This window comes from Dendrobium catenatum, unplaced genomic scaffold (genome assembly GCF_001605985.2).
Source record: "Dendrobium catenatum unplaced genomic scaffold, ASM160598v2 fragScaff_scaffold_133, whole genome shotgun sequence".
Taxonomy (NCBI): Eukaryota; Viridiplantae; Streptophyta; class Magnoliopsida; order Asparagales; family Orchidaceae; genus Dendrobium; species Dendrobium catenatum.
This window is the reverse complement of record NW_021318595.1, coordinates 4990215-5002937: the sequence shown is the minus strand read 5'-3', so window position 1 is coordinate 5002937 and position 12723 is coordinate 4990215. Positions and strand designations below refer to the sequence as shown.

The 12723-nt window shown below is 34.1% G+C and overlaps 1 protein-coding gene across 1 annotated transcript; it reads left to right on the top strand.

The window, feature by feature from the left end:
* The first annotated feature begins 1646 nt into the window (after positions 1-1646).
* LOC110105739 (ubiquitin carboxyl-terminal hydrolase 24) lies at positions 1647-12374 on the top strand. Its single transcript, XM_020835348.2, has 7 exons — positions 1647-1991; positions 2545-3192; positions 3289-3473; positions 4122-4369; positions 4738-4880; positions 9342-9518; positions 11968-12374. Exons 1-7 carry the CDS (start codon positions 1977-1979, stop codon positions 12154-12156), a joined length of 1605 nt encoding a protein of 534 aa, XP_020691007.1. The 5' UTR covers positions 1647-1976; the 3' UTR covers positions 12157-12374.
* Positions 12375-12723: the final 349 nt, after the last annotated feature.

Here is a 12723-nt window from a genome sequence, read left to right as displayed (position 1 = left end):
GGTATGAATAATTAATTTTTAAAATACTTTTTTATTAAATAATTAATTACATATTTAAAATTTTAAATAATAATTAAATAATTAATTAGTAGTAGAATATTTAAGTGTTTAATGAGTTAATTAATAGTATTATTAATAATTAAATCTAATTAAATGATATTTTTTTTTTACATTTTACCCATATGGTTTGTTAAATCTAATTAAATGATACTTTAAAAATCAATAAAATCATTAGTAGAAGTACAAGTTCAATAAATAGTTATTTAAAAAAAGTAACCAATTAATTAGGTAATTATCATATAATTAAATATCAAATATTTCTTAAATTAATATTTAAATAAATAGTTTGATAATTAATACAACAATAAGTAATTAAATTATTTCATAACTAAATAAGCTTCTAATTTTATTATTCTATCATTATAATTTATTAACACTAATCAAGATTAAAATTAATTAGACTTGTGTCTAGAATATAAATTAAATTAAAATTTTAAATAAACCAATCATTTTAAAAAATCAAACAATTATTTTACTCAGGATTTATTAAATCCGCATTTACAGGATTGACTAGATCCTATTTGTTGCAACATACCCTAAGGGGCTGTTTGGTATCGGATTTATCGTCGGATTTACGCTAAAGCCAGCCAAACGGTTTTACAGCGCGCGTTAAATCCCAGGATTCAATAAATCCCAGATTTAAGGATTTATGGCTTAAATCCCGAATTTACTAAATCCCTCGATTCAGTGGATTTAACTGGAATTAAAGAATTGAGGAAGACTTACCCACGGCGCCCATGTCGCCAAAGCTCAACAGTTTCCGAAGAAGCGCGCGAAATGGAGAACCTTCATTGCCAGCAAGCTCCAGTTGTTTCGTCCGATAAAAATATCGTAACTTCCAACCCGACAAGAAGGGAAAATCGTCGAAGGAGCGAAGTCAAACAGCCACGAAGGAGCCGAAGTAGTGACGCGCGCAATCTCTACACCTCCTACGAAGCAACTAAGCCGAACATCAACAACAAAAAGAAAAGATGAAAGGCGAACCCTAGACGCCTCAAAGTTATTATTGATTAACTTAATTATTATAATTTAAACAATTAATAATTAAATTAATTAATTAAAATAATAAATAGTATAATTAGTGCATACATTAATTATCTAATTTAACTTAATTGACTAATTAATGATATAATTAGTAGTTAAATATTAATATAATTAGCTAATTTAATTCTTCATCTGTCACTTTGGTCAATTTTAGTTTGTAATTTATTTTTTATTGAATTTTCGATCATTTTATATGAACTAAAATTGTTTTTATTATATTTTATGCAATGATATTAAATTTCATAAATATCAACTTTAAATTTAAATCCCTAACCGTCATAAATCATGATATATATTATCAAATAGTTTATCATAATTTAACAGTATTTAACATTTAACATACCAAATAATTTTTAGGATTTAGCATATTTCAGATATACTAAATTTAGATTTATAGGATTTATTAAATTCCACTAAAGTTAAATCCCACATGTTGCCAAAAAGCCCCTAAAAATAGAAGGAAACGAGCCCTTAACTGCGAGTTATTTTACCGCCTTGCTGGATGGCCGCGGCTATAAATTATTTTAGGAACGCGGGCGTAAACCCTAATTCTACATTTATCTGTATTGCAATTCCTTCCTCCCCCGAAATCATATAAGCTTCTTCGGTCGATGCTTCGCTGCCATCGCGGTAACCATATCCCAGTGGAGATTTCTCCTTTTAAATGTTTCTTGCGTTCTTCGCCTCTTCGTTACTCTCCGCATTAATCCCTTTCATGTCTTCGGAATTCCGCCTCTTCCTCGGTTCCGGGTTGCAAACCCTTGCTATTGGCCTTTCCTCGTTGCCATCACGAGTTACTTTCACATCCAATTGGCAGAAGATCAATCTCTTAATTATCGGCTCTTTCCAATTCACGAATCCGTGCCGCCACGATGAGTGATAAGAAGGTAGAGACGCATGATTTATGATCTCGTTTAATTAGTTTCTTTCGTCTAAAGACGAGATTTTGATTTGTTTTCTGGGTGGTATATAACGCGGGATTGACCTTTTTTTTCCTTTTTTTGCATTCGAGTGTAGTTCTCTATGTACCATGTTGCTTTGGCATTAAAGGAGTTTCATTTTAAGTTATTTTTCAATAGAGTTTGGGTTTTTTAAAGTTGGGGAATTGTTAGCACTTTTGTGTGCTTGGTTGTTGTTCTTGAGCCACTTATTAAAAATTGGGAATTGTGGACACAATTATTTGATGATTGTTAATAGGGCACCTAAATCTTATTGCTTGTAAAAGTTAGTCAACTCGTGCTTGTGACAAATTAGGAGGTTTGATTATTTTTACCTTTAGGATTAGGCTTGATATTTGATATAGATATTGTTTTCCTTAAATGGTTTTTTATCTGTTTCAGGATTATGCGAATTTAGGATGGCTATCTATTCTACGTAGATTTTCTAGAACAATAGTTGCGTACATGTTCTTTAATAAATGTGGTTCATTTTGCTAAGCAGGTGTTAATATTTGGGTCGTTCTCCGAAGATGAGACAAGGTTATTCCAAGTAAAAGCAAATGATAAAAGTGTGTCCCCTTTTGAAATGACTGGATTCCAATTTGGATCTTTGGATATCAATGCTCTTAGTTCTATCGAAGGTTTTGGATCTGAATTAAAAAGAAATGCATCTACTAAAACAAAAGTTTTTTCAACTGTGAATCTGAGCAAGAAGAAGAGCAAGGATGATGAAGCAGCTACTGGTCAAGTTGCAAAAGAATCAAAAGGGTTAGAAGCTAATGCAATTGCTAATGGTTGTGTACCTGGTGTTGAGGTTATCACTGATGAAGGAATTCATGAGGGCATGAATTCTCCCCAAATCTTGAAAGATGATAATTGCAGAAGAGATCTGCCATGCCCTACAGTCCAAGATGATGGGTTTGAAATGATAAAGAACCACAATGGTTTATTCAGCACTGTTGCAGTAGTTAATGATGCTGAGAATGCGCAGGAGTCAAGCAAACATACACATCTTTTTAGTGGTCTGCTTCCTCGAGGACTGATTAATTTGGGAAATTTATGCTTCCTGAACTCAACATTGCAGGCACTTTTGTCATGTTCACCTTTTGTTCAGCTTTTGTTGGATTTGAAAGCTAGGAATATTCCAAACGTGAGAGCTTTAAAATGCACTGTCTCTACCAGCTCAAATGATTTTTACGCTATCTTATTTTATTTTGTTATGAAAGTTCAAATACTTGTTGTGCAGATTGGCTATCCAACATTGCGTGCATTTGTTGATTTGATTTCAGAGTTTTGTTTGCCCAATGGTTCGAATTTGAATAATGAGCGAGAAGTTATTGAGGGAGGGAGGCCTTTCAGTCCAATCATGTTTGAAACTGTTTTGAAAAAGTTCACTCCAGATTTGCCGAGCCGCATGTCTGCCAGGCCTAGGTTTGACTCTATTTTCAGTTGTTCTATTAATCTTTATAATACAAGGATTGGACAATGGAAAGTTAAACGTTTTATTTTTATTAAACTCTTTTAAATTCAAGGATATTAAGTTCATCAATGTGATTAATAAAATATTATGTTACTTTTACTTAACAAGCTGAATTGCTACTCTGGTATTATATCTTTTAATGCAAGAACTTTTGTTGTTATAGTTGATATGGATATGAATGGTTATGTACAATGAACTACCCATATCCAATTATTTTTGAGTTCAAAAGTTAAAAAATGAAAACATGTCTCTATATTTCTAGTTTCATTCATGCTTTTCTTTATTTTTAATCCATCCAATTTTTATAGTTTTCAGATGTAGAGAGCAGATTTTCTTCAACATAAGTGTAGCTCAAATGATGTTTTCTATGATTAATTTGTAATTTTTTTAATCCTGAGATTAGAATTTCAGTTAGAGGCTTACTTATTTAATGTTTTATTTTCATCACATGGTGGACGATGATATGTAGGCTGAGGAGAATTTATTTTATCAAATTTTGTTTTTTATTTACTTTTATAATTGCCACATATCTGCGAGAGTGGCATTCTGCCAATTTTCCTAATGTTGCTAAATACTAAATGAAAATTTTCTTTGACCAGGCAAGAGGATGCTCAAGAGTTTCTAAGTTTTCTGATGGATCAAATGCATGATGAGCTACTGAGGCTTGGCGGTCATTTGTCAAGTTCAAATGGTGGGAGTTTGCCTCTCATTTCTTCTTCTGACGACGATGGATGGGAAACCATAGGCCCAAAAAATAAATCTGCAATAACTCGAACTCAGAGTTTTATACCTTCCGAATTAAGTGCAATCTTTGGGGGTCAGTTAAGGAGTGTAGTCAAGGCAAGAGGTAAATATCGTAATTGCGAATTCAACGGTATTTTTCCTTTGGCGTATATCTTTAATGGATCTTGTAGAAAGGCATGCTTTGTAATATTTTGATAAGTGATTATCACAACCACATTGTTAAGCAATCCGCTGTTAGGAATTGACTTCTGAATTTAATGTAGTTTTTTAATGAATAACATAGTCAATGTAATTCACTTGACCTTGCTGATTTCATTTTAGAGTTCTACCTTTAGAATTTATTTTGTGGTTTGAATCTTCTCTGAGGTTGAAGTTAAAATTCATTCTCAAACTTATTAGAATTTTTTTATTTAATCCGATTTGCATGTCCTTTGTGTTTTTAATGGATTTAATTTTTTTCCTTTGGTGTAGGAAACAAGGCCTCTGCTACAGTCCAGCCCTTTCTTCTTCTTCATCTTGATATTTTACCTGAAGCTATTCATACAATTGAAGATGCACTTCGCTTTTTTTCTGTCCCAGAAACTCTAGAAGGATATAGAGCCTCATCTGGGAAGGTGTGCCTTTGAATTCTTTAAGCTTTGTTGTGCCAAATTTTTAATATTCTGAAATAGATGAATGAAACCAACGTAATGTTCTTGTTGTTTGCTTTAGAGGGTGTATAGATTCCAAAATTACAGCACTGAAGGAACAAGCTCTTTTTTTTTTTGAAAATTTTGTGAACTTAATAAATGATTTCTGAAATATGATGATATAAATTATCTGATTAGTATCTAATAGTGGATGCTTTCTTTTGAGTTGGGAGCACTTGTGATTAGGGGTGTAAGTGAGCCGAGCCAGCTCGTGAGCCAGCTCGTGAGCCAGCTCGAGCTCGCGAGCCGAGCTTATCGAGCTCGAGCTCGAGCTCAAACTCTGCTCGGCTCGTGAGCCGGCTCGAACTATTACTAATATTTTTAAATAATATTTATTTTATTTAAATTTAAATAGTTAAAAATTTTTAATAATAAATACGGATTGCTAGTGACATTTGCATGCTTTGTCAAATCCCATGCAATCCGGTGTCAAATCAAATATTAAATAATGTATTAAAAAATATGGATGGCTAATTAAAACAGTAAACATTTACATGAATAGTGCTGCAGCTTTTTTAAATATTATAATATAATAAAAAATTTGATTTGGGTGGTATTTGGGCGGTAAAAGGAGTTCTTCAAGCAGGAGCTTTTTTTTTTTTTTAAACACTGCAGCTTTATTTTGAATAGTGCTGCAGCTTTTTTAGAAAAATTGAATTTTGTCATAAATGCTGCAGCTTTTTTGGAAAACGAATTGAGCTTGTCAAAGCTTGCGAGCCAGCTCGAGCTCGTTTATAGTAGGACAAGCTTGAGTTCGAGCTCACTTTCCGACTAACGAGCTAAGTTCGATAGTGCCAAAACTCGACTCGACTCGTTTACCCCCCTACTTGTGATAGGTTCTCCTATCAAACAGTTAAAGATAGATAAACGACAACTTTGAACTTTGTCGGAGAGCTCAAAGAAGGGTTTGGGTAGAAGAAGAAGAGATATTTTTCTGTTCCTTTTCTATTAAAGCAAGCCATCTTAATATCACCTTTCGGACAACTTTAAAGTTGGATCAATTAGCATTAGGCACTTGTTAGTCTATAATAATTCATAATTTAATGCAAATGACCTCTGATTTTTTTATTAGTTAAAGAGTGATAAAAGCAGCCTTGCCCTTGCCATTTGAAAATTTGCTTTCTAAGCTAGCAGCCCCATGCTCCTAGTCACTATTGGACCATTGACTTTGTCGATCTTGTTTCCTGTTTCGTCGTACATGAAGGAACTGCTCAAGGTTCCAACAACTTCCCAATTGCTTCGAAAAATGGCAATCCTCAAGTTCAAGTCATTTAATCGAATCAGCAATTTGTTGTCTAGCACCCATATAGCATCCTTTGGTTGCTCCTGTCCTAGCGAACTAAATATTTAACAAGGTGTTGGTCACTTTATTTGAATTTACATTTATTAAGAATGACAGGATTGCACGATGAGGTGGTTTTACCCTTATGTTGTTGGCAGTTGAGCAGGGTGCCAAATCAAATCTTGGTGGTAAGGCTTCAACAATTAGATGTGGAAAATAGGGTGGATGTGGGATTCCATAGGGAGTTCGAGCTTGCAAGAGGCTTTACCAATGCACATGACTATGGTTTACGGACTATATAGCGGTGAAAAAACTTATTATAGGTCTTTTATCGTGTGACAATTTGGCAATATGACTATAGTTTGATGATAACCAAGTCTTCTACGACATTCTGGACATTTTCATGTCAGTGATTAGTGTACTTTTTTTTTAATCTTATCTTCGCAACATCTGTTGAAGAGCCTGAAGGGTATTCTCACAATTAATAAAGATTTGACCCACCACATTGATGTTGGAGTGCTTGATAATGCATGTGTGAATGAATGGGAAGTGGAAGGCATCCATACAACACACTTGGATGGGTGCCATTTTAATGGCTGTATGATAAGCTATATCGTATGAATATTTTACCTAAGATAGTAGCTTTGCCCATTTGGAGGTGTGATCCATAGCAAAATAGCGAATGCATTATTCTAGGCTGCAATTTGTCATCTCAGTTGCTCATCAGTCTTCAGATAGTTTGTAGTGCCGTAATGTAGTTTGGTGTCGATTGCTTTGAATAACTCCATAATGAGTTAATACTTATGCGATCTCCATATGAGAGAATCATTTTGGGTGGGCCATGTAGTTTGCATATGTCCTTGATAAGTAGCTCGACAACCTTAGATGTTATAGATTGGGTTGTCTAGGTAGTGAAATGGATCTATTTTGGCCCAGGTTATATAATATGCAATTTAAAAATTATTAAGTAAAATTAAGCTTGTTGATCTAGAGTTTGTATTATTTGGGTCATGCTTTTGCGTATTCTTTGATCGTTGGTCCTAATAGTGAATGTAGAGCCGATTGATGTCAGCGTGCAACGATGTCTGTAATAGTGAACACTTCTCGTGCATAAGTTCGTTCACATTCTAATTTTGAATCCAACTTTTTACTGAAATAAGCGACATGATGTTTGTCTTGTGAGAGTATTTCACCAATTCTAAAACCTAGGCATCATTGTTAATTGTGAATGGCTTGAAAAAAATTATAAAGCTGGCACCGGGCAAAAGTTAAGGCTTGTTTGAGTTGGGTAAAATCTTTCATTGCCGTACAATCCATTGGAAACTCTTTTTTGGGGGAAGTTGATATAGAGTTGCAACTATATGAGCCAAATTACGGAAAAAATCAACGGTGGTGTCTGACATGATCGAGGAAGCCACGCATTTTGTTGCTGGGAGATCAACAAAGGGCAACCATGCACTGTGTTAATTTTTAACGGATGTGGGATGACGCAATTGATATTGATGATGTGGCCAAAGTATTTAATGCTGGTTTGTCCAAACGACCACTTAGATTGCTTGAGGTAAAAGTCATTGCATAATAAACAATCTAGCATGGTTCGGATGATGTTGAGATCGGATAAGGAGATGATGTACACCAAGATATAAAAAATTAGTCACAAAATTTTCGCGAATGTGGACAAATTATGCCATTCATAATGTTTTATAAGAATTTTGTCAAACCGAATGGCATGAAAAAGTTAATTTGTTTATAAATGTTGATAAAGTATGCTATTCATAATGCTTTGGAAGGTTTTCCGGGCATTTGTTAGACCAAATGACATGATGAAAAATTCATAATATTTGTCATTTGTGAGATAAACTATCGTGAAATTGTTAGAATCTTCCACACCAACTTGACGGTTAAATTTTTGAAGGTCTAAAATCGAAAAAAAATTACACTAACATAGATTTTGTCTAGGATTTCAGCGATCAGCGGAATCGGAAAATGGTAAAAATTGCTACTCAATTAAGTACTCTATAATCATTGCAAAATCGCCATATATACCTTCCCGTTTTTACCTATAGGATTAAGGAAAAGGGGCTTGTGGTCAGGTAGATAATTCCTTGGGCTAACATGTCAACTACCATTGCATCAATTGCGAAATTTTGACAATTTGAGTATCTGTATGGTCTGAGGTTGATCATTTGTGAACCTGGCTGTAAAAAGATATGGTGGTTGTTGGATTGATTTGGTGGTAGGTTACTTTTTGGATGGAAGTGTTTGGCAGAAGATAGTAAAAAGGTAGAGAGCTCAATTTGGATCGTTTGTTGTTGGGATAAGTAGACAGGTGATGCTGGGAAGAAGTCATTTGAAACTGGGAGTTGATAGTGTAGGATTGCAGTTTTTTTAATTGATTAACATGTATGCTTTCGATTGGGGGAGTTTGTATTCCACTATTCCAGTAGTTGGTTGTAACATCTCCTAGGAGTTGGGAGCCACTAAACGCCCAAAATGATATCAATGCCTTGGATTAGGAGAATATATCAGTTGAGGACCTTGTCATGATTTTAAAGGCGGATTAGAATGGCAGAGCATTTGTACTAGCAGAGGAGTATTGCTCCATTTCCTAAAGAACTTGGAAGGGTGGTGTTGCAATTACTTGAAGGTAGAGATGCTCAACGAGGCTTTGTTTTATGAAATTATGTGGAGATGCCATCAGTGAGGACTTATATGCACGCATTGTGAATTTGCCCCTCAATTCATAGAGTATTGGGCAGAACTTGACTTGCAAGCACATGTAATGTAAATGCTGGACCAGATTTAGTTGGGAGGCCCATGTGTTGAAGTGGGGAATAAGGTTCAGTTTTAGTTGGGGTGGAATTTGATCATTGCAAATCATTGTTGTCCAACATTAAGGAGAAGTAGTAATTGCATCAAGCCATCAAGGTAATATTTCTGTTGAAATTTTTGAAATTTGTATTTATATCCTGAACACCAAGTAAAAGTGCACATGTTGCATGAAGAGCGGTTGGTGGAAATTGAACTTATTTTTATTAGGGAGCCATTTCTATCTGTTAAAATTTTTGCTTGGTTCTGATTAATATACCTCTTTTCTTGTGCAGGCTGGATTGGTCAATGCTAGCAAGTCTGTAAAAATACAAACTCTATCAAAGATAATGATATTGCATTTGATGCGTTTTAGCTATGGGATGAGGGGTAGCTCCAAGTTGAACAAACCAATTCATTTCCCTTTGGAACTGGTCATGGGACGTGAATTGCTTGTTACTCCATCTACTGAGGTGAGCTTCTCTATCTAATGCTGGCCATATGCCTTTTCTTCATATATTTATGTATTTGAAAATAAAAATTCAAGCTTTTCACAATTGATCCGCACAAGAAGAAGACAAAAACATAATTATTTTGAGAAAAAGCTGAATTACTGCTAAGTGGGGAATAGCTCAATTTATGAAGTTCTTATTAAATAAAAGCTCAAAATAGCCTCCAACCAATTAACAAGTATCCAATTTAGTCTTAGAATTTCTTATTGTCCCAATTTAATCCTTTGACTATTGAAAATTGATCAATGTTGGTCTATGGCCGAAAATAATTGTTAAAGTTAACACTAAAGTTAAATGTGACAGTATTTTAGATAGTGCAAGCATATTTGAGATTACAAAATTTGGAGGAAAAAAACTCCCAATGAACAAACTTACTCTCCAAAAATCTCCATATTGATGGTCGATGGTATCTCCTCCCATTCATCATTTTCAGTGACCTCAATTGAATTACACAAAATTAGAGGTTAGAAATCAAGAATTGGTTGTAAGTCACCTAGCCTTTAATAACAACAACAACAACAAAACAAAAAAAAAAATATCTATATTAGTGGCTTTCATCGAACCATCATGATGTACGACGCTCACTGTATTTACCATGGTCGGAGATTTTACTGCATTATCATTCATATTGTACTATTTTGCCATGCTACATCATTCAATTGCATGCCCAAAAATCTTAGACTTCTCCGCATGCACCCATTGTCAAAAACCCTAACCACTCGCATGTTGCTCATTGTCGATCGCCGCACCGCACTCAGCTCTTTGATTTTTGTCATACACTGCTTTAATGCTTCGCCGCTCTCAATTGGATCTTTTTAGTCATTCACCGCTTGATATGGCACTTGTATTGGATTGTTTTGGAAGAGGTTGCGATGTAACATTGTAAAAAAAAAGATAAATCTATGTTTTTACTTAAATGTTCCTCTTATATTATGAAAAGCAGGAGTCTATAGCATATTCTTTAAATTTGATAGATTTATTATTGGAGGGAACAAATTGGACTAGTTTTAATGGTTGAGGTACTAAATTGGGAAGGATGAAACTCTAGGATTAAATTGGGCACTTGTTATTAGAAGGGGGGGGGACTTTTTGGAGATTTTTCTCTCTTTTTTTTAATTTTAAAATTAAATATTTTGATTTGATTACTTTAGCTTAGTTATCTCGAATCAACATTTTAAAACTAAAAACCAACTATATCATACTTATGAAAGGTGAATTATATATTATTCATAAAGTTTCATAACAAAGTATGTATTAGAATTGACAAAACTTTAGCAAACTACTGTTAGAAAGTGGGGGGGGGGGACTTTTTGGAGATTTTTCTCTCTCTTTTTATTTTAAAATTCAATATTTTGATTTGATTACTTTAGCTTAGTTATCTCGAATCAACATTTTAAAACTAAGAAACCAACTATATCATACTTATGAAAGGTGAATTATATATTATTCATAAAGTTTCATAACAAAGTATTTATTAGAATTGACAAAACTTAAGCAAACTACTGTTAGAAAGTGCTCGTAGAAATCTACTATTCTGTGGCTGAAATTTAATTTCAGTTGCCCCAAACACAATTTACTAGAAAAATTATGAGGAATAACCAGAGAAAAACATTTTTAATTGATGATATACGAAAGAAAACAAACAAGATACTATGAACTTCAATTAGAGAGGAAGATTCGGCTCTCCCAAATTCCTAGTCGTCGGCTAGAGCCCAAACACCCTAAGAACAATCTAATTTCAACAAATAAACTATAACTCTAACCCTAGAGAAATAACATACTTAAAAGCAAACAATAATGATGTAAATCCCAAAACAACCCCTCCCTTGAATTTTCTCTCCTAACCAAGCTTTAATTTCTCTTTTTTCAAATGGTTGTTGGACCCCACCCCAAAGGGGACGGGAGTATGAGGCGGAATAGGTCTGCCTCTTGTAAACAAGGGCCGGTCCCTCCTGAACCGGACGAACAGCTATATATCGATTAAGATAGTTAATATCAACATATTTTTCAGCTATTTTAAATTCATACAATTTAATCTTATGTTTTGAAATGAAATCTAAATATTTCAACCCTTTTGATATTTGGGTATGTTGAAGTGCATTCCCCATCTTGTGTCCTAGTGGTTGGTCTTTAGGCCTACATCCAAGAGATCATAGGTTTGACTAAGTTCATGATTTTATGTGCGAGTATTGTGCTACAACACTCAGCAACTCCCTGTTCATAATGTCTACATGGATATAATCAGTTGCAGTGAACAAAAGAGCAGTGTATTTGTATTAAGTGTATATATGTGCATAATATGTATAAATTAACAAGAATGATTATTTCCAGCTGGAGTTAAAGACAGTCTGGAGGTTGAATGCTTAATTTGTTTTGAGTAACGTTTAATTGAACATCTAATTGATTGCAGGGTAGGAAATATGAACTAGTGGCGACCATTACTCACCATGGCCGAGAACACTCCAAGGGTCATTACACTGCAGACTGTAGACACTCCAATGGCCACTGGCTCCGCTACGACGATTCTTCTGTCACTGCTGTTGGCATGAACAAGGTGCTCCATGACCAGGCTTATGTTCTCTTCTACAAGCAAGTTTGATATTTTGCTTTCTGCCATGAAAAATATCACAGAAATCCTTCGATAAACCTTTTGTATTTATAGCTCTGGCATAGTATTTGGTGCTACTGGCTAATATGCCAGCAATAGGCACCTATACTTCCCAGCACTGGTATGTTCAGTAGGTCACTAAGGCTTGGTTGTTTTTGGTTTGCTTGGAGGCTTGTCCATCCAAGTTGCAATTTTTGCTCTTGTAACAATTTTGGGAGAAAAAGATCAAAATGATCTTTTAATTTTTTATGAAAGATTAAAATAGTTCTTAATTATATTATAAGATCATTTTGATCCCTCAACTCTTTAAAGAACAATCAAAATAGTTCTATTATAGGATTATTTTGATTTTTTTTTTAAAGACTTGAGGGATCAAAACAGTTCTTTAATATAGTTGGAAATCATTTTGATCCTTCGTAAAAGTCGGTAGTTCATTTTAGTTATTTTCTCCAATTTTATGTAAATATTTTGTTTATTACTCAGGTTGGATCTTTATCTCATATCTTAGTTTTTATGGTTGGATCTTTTTGAATTCTTTCTCCTTCTTCTTTCTTCTAC